The sequence below is a fragment of the Haplochromis burtoni genome, unplaced genomic scaffold (assembly GCF_018398535.1).
Source record: "Haplochromis burtoni strain Fernald_Lab_line unplaced genomic scaffold, NCSU_Asbu1 Contig_310, whole genome shotgun sequence".
Classification (NCBI taxonomy): Eukaryota; Metazoa; Chordata; class Actinopteri; order Cichliformes; family Cichlidae; genus Haplochromis; species Haplochromis burtoni.
In genome coordinates, this window is record NW_024582671.1 from 351,242 (window position 1) to 366,352 (window position 15,111).

Genomic DNA, 15,111 nt, shown 5'->3' on the forward strand with positions numbered 1-15,111 from the left:
AAACAGACCACAGACACTGGACTTTCCCACTTTCACTACAGACAGTGAACTAACCACAGACACTGGACTTTCCCACTTTCACTGCAGACAGTGAACTAACCACAGACACTGGACTTTCCCACTTTCACTGCAGACAGTGAACTAACCACTGACTGGACTTTCCCCTGTTACAGATGTTTGGTTTTGTCAGGCATCAGTTCAGGGTGCAGGTGCATCATGGGTACTGTAGGCGCTTCTCTGGCTCTGATTTTCTTCTTTGAATGGTTTTTGGGGTGAAATGTGGAGCCTGTCGTAGGTTTTGGCGTCGCTCTTGTCCCGGACAGCTCCTGAATGGCTCTCTCTCATTAACAGCCTCCGTGTTGTGATGTGTTCAGGGTCTCCTGCGGCAGGTGGTTGAAGGCTAACGGCCCGGGTGAGGACAGCTGCAGGATAACATTGTGCCGGCGGTGCCTCTGAAGGCTGCCGTGCAGATAAGATTGTGCCAGCAGCTCCGGGGTGTGAGGTGGTCCAGAGAGGGACTCCTGTTTATGAGATAACATTGAGCTCGGCTCCCTTTGCCTCTGGCAGATAAACATGGAGGGTTGGAGAGGCGGGGCCTCGGGAGGGTTTAAGAGCAGAGATAGGACGACGCCGTCAGTCTCTGCCTGTGACCACATTATCTGGAAGCCGTGCTATTCGCTGCCGTACGTCTGCCTTCTGGCCATCCTGGGCCTCGCCACCTCTTCCTGAACAGCATAAAGACAGAAGTGCAAACACCGCTGCTCCCGAGCTCCTCGCTGGTCAGCTGACGGCGCTGAGCGCTCTGAGTCACTCTGGGCTGAGACCAAAGATCTGAGCTCCTCAAACAGAGAGAATAGCATGAAGACAGACGAGCTAGAATGGAGACGCCTCAAAGACAAAGACGCGTCCTTTAAACGCGGAGCCAAATGAAGGAGGCAGACGTGTCAGTGCCAACCAACCATCGCCTCAGAGTCAGGGATGAGACATCGGTGTAAACACTGTACTCGTTCGTATCCATACTTTACACTGTGATGTAGGATTTAATGATACAGACGAGCTGTGTGTGAGGCTGACCTGCTGAGGGGGCGTGGTCTGTGTGAGTAAAGATCTTCTTTGGAGCTTCCTTTTGTTCTGCTCTCTGGGTCAGACTCCGATGGAACCTCTCTGAGTTCAAAGTTCATCAGTTTATCAAAGATCTCCAACAGCACTGAAACCATGGCAGAGCCTCCGCCGTGCCTCACAGGTGGCTGCAGACTCTCACCTGCTCGTACGCACTGACCATGACGTGGATCCATCGCTCCATCAGATCCTTGCCTCCAGCCGTCCTTCACTGACCGTTTCTGATGAGGTTTCAGATGATCAGTTGAAGGTTCAGATCAATCACCTCAGACCTGTGTGCTGAGGAGAGCGTACGTGTTTTAGGAGGGTGAAGTTAAAGATGCAGCGTCGCTTAATGACTGAGTGACATCACCATGTACGCTGAGACTCCGCCTTCTCCACCCGTAGACCCAGCGGGTACTGCTGGAGTTTCACTTTCAGCACTTTCAGGAAGAGCGCCTTTGTTTGCTGTGTTGTGGAATTTGAAATGGATAAAAGAGGAAGTGGAGCTCATTGAAGAAGGCGGAGCTTGTATTTGAGGGAGTTTTTCCTTCGCTGGCTGATTAAACTGAGCTGCTGTTTCTTTAGCGCTTTCTTCCTTTCATCACAGCAGAGGCAGAGACTGCAGTCACAGCGCTGCCTGTTGGAGGCGTTATGAAAGAGCGCGATCGATAAACATTATTAATACTGACTCAGCCGTGCGCAGCTCCTCACCCACATCCTCACCCACCATCCTCACCCTCCATCCTCACCCTCAAAGTCCTGCAGTTAACCCACTGTGGTGTATGTATGCCTCTGTGCCATCACACACACACACAGACACACACACACACACGTTTGTCTTTGCTAAACTCACCTCTGCTCACTCACTGCAAATGAAGGTCACAGTGTGTGTGTGTGTGTGTGTGTGTGTGTGTGTGTGTGTGTGTGTGTGTGTGTGGAATGCTCATTCATATGTTGTGTAATTGTGTCACCTTCAGCAAAAAACCCAGCGAGCGTCAGCAGCTTCCTGTGTGACCTCTGTGTGACCTCTGTGTGACCTCTGTGTCCTTCAGGTCAGGAGCGCATCGGCATCGACTCAAAGTACGAGCAGGAGGGGAAGGTGCAGTTCGTCATCGACGCCGTGTACGCCATGGCCCACGCTCTCCACAACATGCAGCGTGACATGTGCCCCGAGAACTCCGGCATCTGCCCCGAGATGGAGATCGCCGGGGGCAAGAAACTGCTCAAGTACATCCGCAGCGTCAGCTTCAACGGTGAGTGAACCGATGGCCGCGTCCTTCCGCGGCCCATAAAGCTGCTCGCGCCCTGAGCTCGAGGCCAGAGACACGCCGCTGGTTATAAACTGCTCGTAAATTTCTGTTTTTATCCTCGTCGTAAAATCACGTCTCACAGCGACTTGAACCCGAACACGCATTAATGCTGACCGTGCACGCGGGCGGGCGAGAGCGACCCGGACCGCTCATCAAAAAAACAAGTGTCCGTGTTGTTTGTCATGTTTTTCTGATGCTTCAGTAAATTAAACATGTTTTTGTTTGTAGGAGCAAAAAATGAAAAAGGAAAAGATCATCTGCAGTTTTCCTCAGACTGAGCTGACAGCTGCTCGCAGGGGTGTGTGTGTGTGTGTGTGTGTGTGTCTGTGTGTGTGTGTGTGTGTCTGTGTGTGTGTGTCTGTGTGTGTGTGTGTGTGTGTGTGTGTGTGTGTGTGTGTGTGTGTCTGTGTGTGTGTGTGTGTGTGTGTCTGTGTGTGTGTGTGTGTGTTGTGTGTCTGTGTGTGTGTCTGTGTGTGTGTGTCTGTGTGTCTGTGTGTCTGTGTGTGTGTCTGTGTGTGTGTGTGTGGTTGTGTGTCTGTGTGTCTGTGTGTGTGTGTCTGTGTGTGTGTGTTTGTGTGTGTGTCTGTGTGTGTGTGTGTGTGTGTCTGTGTGTGTGTGTCTGTGTGTGTGTGTGTGTCTGTGTGTGTGTGTCTGTGTGTGTGTGTCTGTGTGTCTGTGTGTGTGTGTCTGTGTGTCAGTGTGTGTGTCTGTGTGTCTGTGTGTGTGTGTGTGTGTGTGTGTGTGTGTGTGTGTGTGTGTGTGTGTCTGTGTGTGTCTGTGTGTGTGTGTGTGTGTGTTTGTGTTGTGTGTGCTGTGTGTTGTGTGTCTGTGTGTGTGTGTCTGTGTGTGTGTGTGTGTGTCTCTGTGTGTGTGTGTCTGTGTGTGTGTGTCTGTGTGTGTGTCTGTGTGTGTGTGTGTGTGTGTCTGTGTGTGTGTGTCTGTGTGTGTGTGTGTGTGTGTGTGTGTGTGTGTGTGTGTCTGTGTGTGTGTGTGTCTGTGTGTGTGTGTCTGTGTCTGTGTGTGTGTGTGTGTGTGTCTGTGTGTGTGTGTCTGTGTGTCTGTGTGTGTGTGTGTGTGTGTGTGTGTCTGTGTGTGTGTGTGTGTGTGTGTGTCTGTGTGTCTGTGTGTGTGTCTGTGTGTGTGTGTGTGTGTCTGTGTGTCTGTGTGTGTGTGTGTGTGTGTCTGTGTGTGTGTGTGTGTGTGTGTGTGTGTGTGTGTGCTGTGTGTGTCTGTTGTGTCTGTGTTGTGTGTGTGTGGTGTGTGTTGTCTGTGTGTCTGTGTGTGTGTGTGTCTGTGTGTGTGTGTGTGTGTGTGTGTGTGTCTGTGTGTGTGTGTGTGTGTGTGTGTCTGTGTGTGTGTGTGTGTGTGTCTGTGTGTGTGTGTGTGTCTGTGTGTCTGTGTGTGTGTCTGTGTGTGTTGTGTGTGTGTGTGTGTGTGTCTGTGTGTTGTGTGTGTTTGTGGTGTGTGTTGTGTGGTTCTGTGTGTGTGTCTGTGTGTGTGTGTGTGTGTGTCTGTGTGTGTGTGTCTGTGTGTCTGTCTGTGTGTCTGTCTGTGTGTCTGTTGTTGTGTGTGCTGTGTGTGTGTGTCTGTGTGTGTGTGTCTGTGGTGCTGTGTGTGTGTGTGTGTGTGTGTGTGTGTGTGTGTGTGTGTGTGTTGTGTGTCTGTGTGTGTCTGTGAGTGTGTGTTGTGTGTGTGTGTGTGTGTGTGTGTGTGTTGTGTGTGTGTGTCTGTCTGTGTGTCTAGTGTCGTTCTGTGTGTCTGTGTGTCTGTGTGTGTGTGTCGTGTGTCTGTGTGTGTGTGTGTGTCTGTCTGTGTGTGTGTGTGTGTCTGTGTGTCTGTGTGTGTAGTCTGTGTGTGTGTGTGTGTGTGTGTGTGTGTCTGTGTGTGTGTGTGTGTGTGTGTTGTGTGTCTGTGTGTTGTGTGTGGTGTGCTAGTGTGTGTGTGTGGCTGTGTGTGTGTCTGTGTGTGTCAGTGTGTGTCTGTGTGTGTGTTGTGTGTGTCTGTGTGTGTGTGTGCTGTCCATGGTCCTGAATTTCAGGCTTCGAATCTCTAACAAAGAGTTTGACGTGTAGTTGTGTAGAAGTTGTAGTTGTGTAGAAGTTGTAGTTGTGTAGAAGTTGTAGTTGTGTAGAAGTTGTAGTTGTGTAGAAGTTGTTATCTCTGAGCTGATCACACGTGTTCGTCGCAGCTTCTTTCTCAGGATGCATTCATGCCACCAAACACATGCAGAGTGAACATGCACTGGTGCTCTTATGGTCTGCATCAATAATGCTGCAGCTTATGTCAGACATCATTAATGGAAATGAATGGCTGCGTATTCAGCAGTTGAAAACAGTTAGTGATGGTGTGAGTGGAGCCTTCACAGCTCAGCATGAACACTGCGGTCGCTCCAGCCTCGCCGTACTTTTACTCTGAAAACAGACAAAGCACTAACCTGCAGTTCCTCTGACATCTAGCAGGGGCAGCAGTGAGTCAGTCCCGATAGACTCCCATGTTAAAATAACCATAACAGCCTGATACACAACCTGCTTGGTCTCTGCAGATAATTTAAAGTCTGCATTATTAGGGGCGTGGCCTCTGTGACTGACAGGTGGATGAGGACACAGGCGGCTATAGCTGTTAGCTAGCTGCTAGCTGTCTACTGGGCTTCAACTAGAGTAGGTGGAGCCTTTTGGAGCATGTTTAATGACCTCATCTTCACAGAAGACACAGACGTGTGTGCAGACACAAACACGCAACATTTACCTTCAAAGTAAAGTCGTGCCTAACCGCTCCAACCAACACATGTCAAAAGCTTTTATTTTGAAGGTGAATGTTCTTCATTGCGTCACACTTCCAGCTTCCTCCAGTTAGTGAGCGTTTCCATGGCAACTACAGGCAGCCACAGCAATCTGGAAGCCACCGAAGCGATCACAAGGTCACACCTGCTGACAGTCTGCACCTACAACCAGCCTCCAGCCGCTCGGGGAACACGTGTCTCCCACAGCGACCTGAGTTTTGGAGCTTTGCAGTTTATTGGCTGCTGCGAGTTACTCAGGTTTCCTGTTTTTCGTTGGACTCACACGTTTTTCCTCCATCTGTTCCGTCTGCGTTTGTTTTGACTGCCAGTGGCTCCACACGCCGTTTCGGCAACGCCCTGATTATCAGCACACAACACCTTCTGTGTGGGCCAGCCCAGAATCACACACTGTTACTATTGGTAATACTGGGTATACTGGTATTACTGGTAATTTACTGTCCTGTAATCGTCTTCCAGCATCTTCGAGGTCATGGCGGCTCATTACTGACCAAACTAATTTAAGCTCTGTGAGCTGATTGGCTGTTTGTCTCTGTTTTCCTCCGCAGGAAGTGCCGGTACGTCTGTGACGTTCAACCGTAACGGCGACGCTCCCGGGCGGTATGACCTGTTCCAGTATCAGTGGAACAACGTGACCGGGCCGGGCTACCGCATGATTGGACAGTGGACGGAGACGCTGCAGCTCCATGTGAGTGTAAAAGATGCTGCTGATCTGAACAGACCAGCTGATGTAAGTCAATGTGAAGGACTCGTGTTGACCTTTGACCTTTGAAACACCTTTAAATGACAGGTGACCCCTCAGAGTTCGGCCAGGAGGTTTTTCACGGCTGATTCAGAGTCAGAGCGCAGCGTCGTTTACAGGAGGTGTACATACAGAGAGCTGCCCTCATTACTTACAGGTGATGTGCTGTAACCCATCCATTCTGTTTTTTTGCTAAGGACGGGATTTGTTGAGTTTGCATCTCACGGCGTGGACCATTCCCGCCTCGCGGGTGGCTTCCGTCTCAGCTGGGACTGCCAGCAGGATTAGCGGGCGCGTTTACACCACATCTGGCCCTGAACACGGGCTAATTGGAGGCTCGGTCAGGCAGAGGAGATTATCTGATGCTGTGAGAGGTTTACAAATTTATTAGGCTGAGTCAGCCAGCCGCAGCTCGACGAAGCAGAGGGTACTGCGAAACAAAGAGAGGGAGCAGCGGCGTGGACTCTCTGCTCCACCCACGATGTTTGAGACTTCCTGCTTCAGGGGGTCTGTGTGCTGCCTCAGCCTTTGAACGTCTCTGGTGTTTTTGGCGATGATGGGTTTTACCTGGAGTGTCTGCTCCTGTGAAAGTCTGGATCAGGACGGAGAGACGTTAAGAAGCACAGAGCAGACACTAAATACTGCTGAGATTAAATACTCAGGGTCAGAGCGCTCGGTCAGGTGTAGTTACTGAGACCTGGATGGATGGAGGTTTGGATCTGAAACATGTCACAGTTAGGCTGAGTAACCACGATCGCCTCAGTGAAGTCCGGTCTGGAGCCTCTCTCTCGTTATTCCACGCTACGGCGAGCCAAAACTACGGCGGGCGCTGGAGACGCTCTGATATGTGACTCGCTCGTTGCACTTCTCGTGATCTGGACAGCCAGCGAGTCGCTCTTCTTCTGCATTCAGGGCCACGTCTCTGCTTCTTCACAACACTAAATTATTCAGCTGCACAGCCCGATGTGGCAGAGCAGGAGCTGCTATTCCTCCGTCCTCGTGTTTGCAACGCTGTGAAGGCGACATATTACTGATACGCTCGGCTCATTTAGTTACTCAGCGTTTTGGCCGTGGATTTTTTTAGATTTGCTCCATCCATCATCTATTTTCCACTTATCCAGGTCAGCCTCAGCCTATGCCAGCGGCCATCGGGTGAGAGGCGGGGCACACCTGGACAGGTCGCCGTCTGATGCCGGTCAGATTTGTACCAGGGTTGGCTAAAAGCTGCAAGAGTCGCCTTCAAGAGGAGGAGACTTCCAGCCTAGACCCCGACTGTGATGGACAGATACAAAGGACAAAGAGGCCACGCCCCTAACAACACATGCATGTTTCCGCTCATGTTGGTCACGTTTCTGTTCTTTGAAGGTGAAACCGTCTCTAAGTGAACACAACCATTACAAACAAAATCAAGTTAAAAATGGAACAGGGCCAAAGATGAGTGAATAACCAGAAAGCTGAATGTGACCCGTGATGGGAGGAGCTGGTCGGGTGGATGTTCGAGTGGAGGAAACCTCAGCAGCCAGCAGGACAGCGGTAGAAGCTCCGACACACGTTTAAATGTCAGCGTGATCATCAGGAGCTCAGAGTCTGCTGCCCATCAGCGAGGAGGAGGAGGAGGCCTGCGAGGGATTCCTCTCCCACAGATCAGCCTCAGCAGCCAGCAGGACCTGTGCTCCCTGCTGAGACATGAAAGACCGAGCTCAGAGTCACCGCCGCCGGTCCTGCCGCCGCCGCCGGCTCCAGGTCACCTTCTTCACGTGGAGACGTTTCCTCGGAGACGCCTTTGCTGCTCGTAGAAATCTGACTTTTCTGATCCGCAGACTCTGAAGGGCGAAGACAGAGCAGCAAATATCAGCATGAAACATAAATACATGCTTTCACGTGAAGTTCATGTGTGTATGATAGAATAGAATACAATAGAATACAATAGAATACAATAGAAAATGCTTCAATGGGGAAATTGACGTGCTCAGCAGTGACAGGCTCATGGAGCGTGCAGTCACACGAGGACACGTGCACTTATTCAAATACTTTGTTTGCAGCTTTTGAAGCTGACAGCAGGTGTTTCCTCAGACTGAAGCTGCAGACGGTCTCTGTGTGCTGTTACCATGGTAACCTCCAACATTAAAAGCCCCTCCCTGTGCTGTGGAGGTCCCCTGGGTGACCCCTGACCCCCTGCAGTACCTGCGCTGTCTGGAGAATCCGAGGTCACGTTGCCGGTGTCTCCTCCCACTGCTCCATGACATCAGAGCGCTGAGCTGCAGCTGATCAGAGAGGCGTCTCCAACCTGGCTGTACTGTGAGGAGTGTCTGCAGCTGCTCCTGGACCTCGCTCCTCCTGGACCTTGCTCCTCCTGGACCTCGCTCCTCCTGGACCTCCTGGACCTCGCTCCTCCTGGACCTTGCTCCTCCTGGACCTCGCTCCTCCTGGACCTCCTGGACCTCGCTCCTCCTGGACCTCGCTCCTCCTGGACCTCCTGGACCTCGCTCCTCCTGGACCTTGCTCCTCCTGGACCTCGCTCCTCCTGGACTCTCCTCCTGGACCTCGCTCCTCCTGGACCTTGCTCCTCCTGGACCTCGCTCCTCCTGGACTCCTGACCTGCTCCTCCTGGACCTTGCTCCTCCTGGACCTCGCTCCTCCTGGACCTCCTGGACCTCGCTCCTCCTGGACCTTGCTGTCCTCACACTGAAGTGGTCACTAAGGAGGGTCTTGGTGAAACGCAGCACCACTTCCTGTTTAAACCCCCAGATGTGGCTGCAGGTGACCAAACTCCTTCAGTGTCTCACACACACAGCTGTGAGGAAGACCTCCTTCCCCTTCTCCTCCTCCTCCTCCTCCCCTTCGGTCGACATGTGTTGGTATCCTGAATGCACAAAGCATCGCTCAGCATGCAGAATCAATTTGGCCCTCTGAGGAGCCCGGGCTAATACACGAGCCGTTTACTGGCGGCTAGAAGAAATTACAAGTGATAAATTGAATTAATCTCAATTGAGGCTGGGAATGGGATGAAACGGGGTCTGTGGCCTGGAGAGGATTAACAGCAGATGTCAGGAGGGAGGAGGGGAGGCGGGAGGAGACGAACAAGGGGAGAAATATTGTCTGTGTCCTGTGGTGTCCTTCCTTTTAATGATTTTAAAAAGCTAATCTTTCCCTCTGTGGGACTCTGAAACAGTGTCAGGACCCGCATTAAACTGTCCACTGCAGCTGCAGCTGACAGAGCGCAGGTGAGCACACCTGTTAGCAGGAGGGAGGGGTCACCTGCATCCTGGTGACAGCCTCAGCAGGTTTACAGAGCTATGATTTTTATCAGGGCGCCTTTAAAAAGTCTCAAATATGAGGCCTCACAGCCAGGTTTTGTTGTCCTGCACAACCATGTCAACCAGCAGTCCAAGCAGACACTCCCACAACTCCCTGCTCCAGCCAATCACACCTTACCAGTCCAGACGTCTCCGCAGAGTCACCGGAGGCTTCCAGGTCAGAAGCTGAGCCTCAGTGCTGTTTGCTGGGCCCCGCCCACGTCTGGTTTTTGAAATGAAACCATGATGCTTGGCTCTGCCTTCATCAGAGCAGAGCGGCACGCCGCCACCTGCGAACGCCGCAGCCTCTAGCTGACAGGCTCTCTTTTAAACTGGACACTGTGGTTAAACTGGTGTTGATCGAGGCTGTGCGCTGGAATGATGCGCTCAGCGCCGAGGATGTTTACACTCTCTGAGTTTTCCTCTGCAGCTCCTTTGGACAGTCTTGTGAATATTTCGCAGCAATAAAAGCAGCACACGTGTGACACGATGTCTGTTTCTAAACCCCTTCAAAGATAAAGGACACAGCGGCTCTTCAGTTTGTGTCTCAAACGCAGCTAAAAGGAAGATAATTATTCAAATTCCCTGTTTGTTTTTTCCATCTGCAGCTTTTCTTTGAAGCAGGGTCAGACTTGTTTTTGTTCGGCACCGGCATCAAAGAACAAAGGACCTCAATCTCTCACCTGTGGAGGGAAAACGCCGCCCGCTCTCAGCTGATGTACACAGAGCTTTTATTCTGTGCTTTAGAATAATCTCGAGTCGCAGCGGGTCATCGCACACGGCAACGTTTCGCACCGCAGTGATGTTGGAGCGCCGAGCGCTGCTGTGAAGTGCACCTCGCACGGTGCCCGTGGGAGTCTGATAAAGGCTTAAGTGAGCTGAAGGTGCTTTCCTCGCGGCTTTAAATCAGGTTTAATCCTCGTGCTGTTCACACACGCCTGTTATCGCTTCGTTAAAGAAAACTTTTAAACTCGTGCTGCAGATTCGTCGACGTTTCTCCGAGCTGCTGCTGACGCAGTCGGCTCGTGTCGGAGAGATTTCATTTTCATTTCGGTATTTCTTTGTTAATCGGTACCAGATGGAATCAGAGACCATGTTTCACTGGAAATCCTGAATTCCTGTTTGTCAGCTGCCACTCCACCTTCATCATCATCACCGTCGATCACCTGGCAGCAGCTCCGTGATAGGCTGCTTTACGCAGACACACTGCTGACTCATCAGAGCGTTTCAGGCGCGCTGAAGCTGGTGACTCCGCCCTCTCTGTGTGTAAACACCCTACAGACACTCACAGACAAACATGTTCGCAGGTTCAGGAAGTGCTATAGAAACCAGCAGCCTGTGTCGGCCTGTAAACCTGTTGGCTGTGGGGACTGACTCGCTGCTGCCCCTGCTGGACATTTATGTGATTACCAATGAACATCTGCTCGCATTGTTTGCGGCGGCTGTGACTTCTCTGAGCAGTTTTACATGATACGTTGAATCATAATTAGCCCTCTGGATCATTTTTCAGTTTTCCGGGTGAATAATTAACGGAGGCGGGACTGATTTCAGTCAGCAAACTGAGCGCGCTCACAGAACGTGGCGTGTGGCTGCTGTGTGTTTGTCACATGGAGGATGAATGGCGCCGGCATGCCTGTGATCTTGTCTCTGATGAGTTTCCTGTTCTCAGCCGAGAGATGCTGCAGTTTAATGGAGGCCGTTGGTCAGGAGGGACAGGATGACTACAGTGAGTGTGGAGAGTCACATGCTCTGCGTGATGGCTGTCCTCTGTCAGCTGAAGGGAGGAGCAAAGAAAGGAGGGAGAGGGGCATGGGATTATAATTACAGACAGGAAACCACAGGAAGCAAATACACCTCCAGGAATCTGTGAAGGGAAGTGAAGAAGAAACACCCAGTGCATCATGGGAATCCCCGGCAGCCTACATCTATTGCAGCATAACTAAGGGAGGCTTCAGGGTCACCTGGTCCAGCCCTAACTATATGCTTTAGCAAAAAGGAAAGTTTGAAGCCTGATCTTGAAAGTAGAGATAGTGTCTGTCTCCTGAATCCAAACTGGAAGCTGGTTCCACAGAAGAGGGGCCTGAAAACTGAAGGCTCTGCCTCCCATTCTACTTTTAAATACTCTAGGAACAACAAGTAGGCCTGCAGAGCGAGAGCCAAGTTGGTCCTGTTAAACCGTTTGGTCCTCTGGAGACATCAAACAGTGACGTTCGATGGACTTTGGGTGAGGCTTGTTTCTCTCAGTGTCACTTTAGCCCAGCGAAGCTGTTTCCATGGTTATGGGAGTTCCTGTGCTCTGTGGCGTGGAGAAGGCTCGCTGCGTCCCTCTGCTCTGCTCCGATACCACAGATGGATTCTGCTCGCTTTATCCTGCATATCCATTTAAAGAGACTGCAGCACAACATGAAGGAGACGCGAAGAGTTCAGTGAGCTTCCTCACGCTCCGGAGTCGGTTTGATGCTGAATATCGAGGCGGAGGAAATTAGCCTCGGGAGGCGTTTCATGACTGCTCGTTACTAATATTAGGGGGGACGCGAGCCCCTCGTCTCCTGCGGTGCTTGTGTGCTTCACCAGGAACGAAGATGAAAAGAAGGCAGGAAGAGGGAGACGTGTGAGAACAGGGAGGCGGGGCAGACGAGCCCTCTGCGTGCGGGCAGATGGAGGAAAGCGAGACATGTTTGTGAAGCGGTTGCTGCTGGGCGACCGGCCGACAGCATCCAACACGCAGTCAGGAGGCGAGGGGGCGGGGGGGCAATGAAGAATCGAGGCCAAAAAAAAGGTATCCATGGCAACGGTGCGGAGAGCCCGTCACTGCGTCCCTGGTACAGTGAGACTGGAAGCTCCCCCCCCCAGAGAGTGTTGATGTGTTATTGGCTCTTCCAGGCGAACAGACGATGCTGTGACTAACAGCGAGCAGAAAGAGGCGCTTCCCCTGCACCGCTCACCTGACCCACACTGACCCGCGGCCTACAACGGCATCACAGCGCCGGCTTATCGACGAGGAGGGTGACAGCAGGCGTGGGAGCAAAGGTCTGCCCGACAGTGATAAGAATAACAGCGAGGGAGGCGCAGGGAGTGTTCACGGACCTCCTCGGTTTCTTTTTCCATTTTACACCCAGTGAACATTTACTCGCTCGCCTTTTGTCTCCTTGCAAATCTGACCTTTAGTTTCATTTACAGCAGAAACCTGCAGGCCGGCCTCCGACAGGAACCAGACGAAGCAAAGCTTCATGACGCCGTCTGCCAGCAGCACATTATCGGTCAGGATCAGCCTCGTCAGCGCTTAACCATGGGCGGAGCATCTAGCCCTCCCCGAACCCCACAGAGCACAAGTTCTCCTGCAGAGCTCAGCTTCATGTAAAGTTTCAGTAAAGCGGCGTGATGGACAGGCGTGGACACAGGTGCATTTGTAGGTGTTTCCTCTAAAAAGTGCAAAGGTTGAGGAGGAGAGTATATAAATGTGCAGCAGAATGCCAAAAACCCACGTCAGGACTCATTTGTGTCTGACGAGGTCCTTTCACAGAGGAGGCTTTCATAACAGCCTTACTCCTTCAGTCTGTTTCTAGTTGTACTGTCATGAACTTTGACCTTTAACCTGCTGACTGAGGCCTGTAGAGTCTCAGATGGAGCTCTTGGCACCGTCTGACTTGGGGGCGATTTGCTGGGACGTCTGGGACGTTTCTGCTCAGCGACGGTCAGCGTTCAGGTCGGCACGGACGCGGGCGGTAATTGCATCCTTTTGCAGAAACATTAGTGCGCCGGCTGATGATGCCGACGGCCCAGAGTCAGATTCTGGCTCCGAACCAGCCGCCTCTCTTTCCTGAAACGTGTTAAAGCTTCGCTTCCTCTCTGTCGTATTTGTCAGACGGCGTGTAGAATAATCACACCCCCACAGGTCTGCTGATTTGTGACCCAGATTGGGCTCATGTGCTCAGAGAGTCATAAATAATCGATTTTATCCTGCTGGACCCCAGAGCAGATGAATTTTATGTGGACATTCGGTCTCACCCTTATTTTTCCAGGTGTGTGAAAGGACACATTACTGGTTTGGGTCGGCGGTATCTAAGGATGCTGGGTAGGATAATTGGTACCTGGGTGACTCGGGTTGTTGGTCGAGTTGGTGGAGCGCTCCTGAGCGCCGTGATGCAGAGAGCTGCAGGAAGCGTAATGAACAGCGTTGTTTCTGCTGTAACCTTTACAGCGAACACAGTTGTCCTCATTTTATTTCCTGTGTTGGACGAAGCTGTCGGCGTGCCGGCTGAGTTCAGGACCCGGACACTTAATCAGCTGCTGAGGCTGTGTGTGTGTGGGGAGGGCTCTTTCCACCAGCTGTGACACCTCTTCAAAGCTCGCGGTGAATTATTGAACACGCCTCGGCGGCGGGCAGCCCTCCTGACCGCTGCGAAGGCCAGAAGACAGATGGCGTTTTCATTTAAATGATTGACCTGCCGCCGCTCGTGGCGTTTTGCATCCCATCCCGTCTGGATTTGTGTTATTAGTGAGGCTGTGAGTCACTCTCTCACGGCGTGCGGAGGGGCTCGTTTCTTATGTGACGAGTAGGATTTGAACGCCGTCCATGCATTAAACGTGGCGGCGGATTCACCTGCCTGTGAGCTGATGGCGAGTAGGAGCAGCGGGGATTTGTGTCAGCCGGTCATGTAATTCTGATGATGCTTGGCGTGCAGTGAAAAGGTTGGATGGGACGTGGGAGTGATGGATGGATGTGTGGAAGCAAATGCTGATGAATGTAATCAGAATTTCATAATAGGGAAAATGAATTAGGAGACAGGAGCTGTGTGGGAGAGATGCGTTTCCTTCCCTTCAGAGCTGGACCGCCGCCTGTTTTTGAGGGGGGGGATTAGAGGCTGGCTCTGAACTGTCAGCTTGGACAGAGACGAGCCAGGCTGTTAGCCCCACGCGGCCTTCCATCCCCGGCTATTCCAGGTTATCCACTCGGCTGTTTGGTGGCGGGCGGGGAGCCGGGGCAACCTGGATCACGGTGGGCGGCGATAACATCCGCTATTGATTCTGGACTTTCTTTCCCGGTGCCGCCGGAACCAAAGGCTCATTGAGATCGGCCTCTGCAGATAATCTGTCTGAGGACGTCCTTAGCGCTCTGTAATGCATCAGCTCTGGGTCACAGCAGCTTTTCAAATCCCTCCAAGTCCTTTTAGATCAGACGGCGAGCAGCTATCTGCCAAATTCATCAGCACACAATAACAAACACACAGCATCCGTCAGAGCTCAGCTCCTTCCAGGGTCTGGGCAGCGTTTCAGGGAGGGCTTGGAGCTCATTTCCACAAGCGCATCACTTCACACAACAGCGTACTGAACAATACTCAGAATCCTGCGCTGACACATCGGATCGGACGCTTTCTAAAGAGGCGTTTTAAACCTGAAAGAGCGAAAACTCATTAATAAAACAGCATTACACTCATCCCTTCATGCATTAAGTTTCATTTAAGTCACATCAAACAGGCACAGCTGAAATTCAGACTCACGCAGCAGCTGTTCTTTATAATTTATTAATAATAATAAGCACATGCAGCTGTACAGCACATACATGTGTATGACTCCCTCAAAGCACAGGCAGACGCAAGTAGTTTTTCCATCACTGGTTTATTTGAAGACGTCTCTCCAAAGCCACTGTGAAAACTACACAGCATTAACAAAATAAAACTCAGCCTAAGACACTAAAAATAAAACGGTACAACAAAACACGATAAATGAATAAATTCCCCGTTGGCTGCATGCTGCAAGAAGGGATTAGTCACCGTTCCTCAGGGGTTTCCTTATCCGGTTGTTCAGTCTGACGTCACTAGCCGTGTCTGGGCCTAAACTCCGCTGCAGGTCCATATATCAAAC

At 51.6% G+C, this 15,111-nt stretch overlaps 1 protein-coding gene across 5 annotated transcripts in view; it reads left to right on the forward strand.

The window, feature by feature from the left end:
• Positions 1-15,111, forward strand: part of LOC102289652 (metabotropic glutamate receptor 7) — a 176,723-nt gene that overhangs the window by 98,794 nt on the left and 62,818 nt on the right. For 4 of the 5 annotated variants that reach the window (XM_042228188.1, XM_042228187.1, XM_042228189.1 and 1 more), the window contains exons 6-7: positions 2,154-2,354; positions 5,757-5,896. In XM_042228188.1, coding sequence (XP_042084122.1) covers positions 2,154-2,354; positions 5,757-5,896 — 341 coding nt within the window. Of the gene's footprint in view, positions 1-2,153; positions 2,355-5,756; positions 5,897-5,998; positions 8,305-15,111 lie in introns of those variants that run through there. The other variant, XM_042228191.1, reaches the window with a different exon arrangement.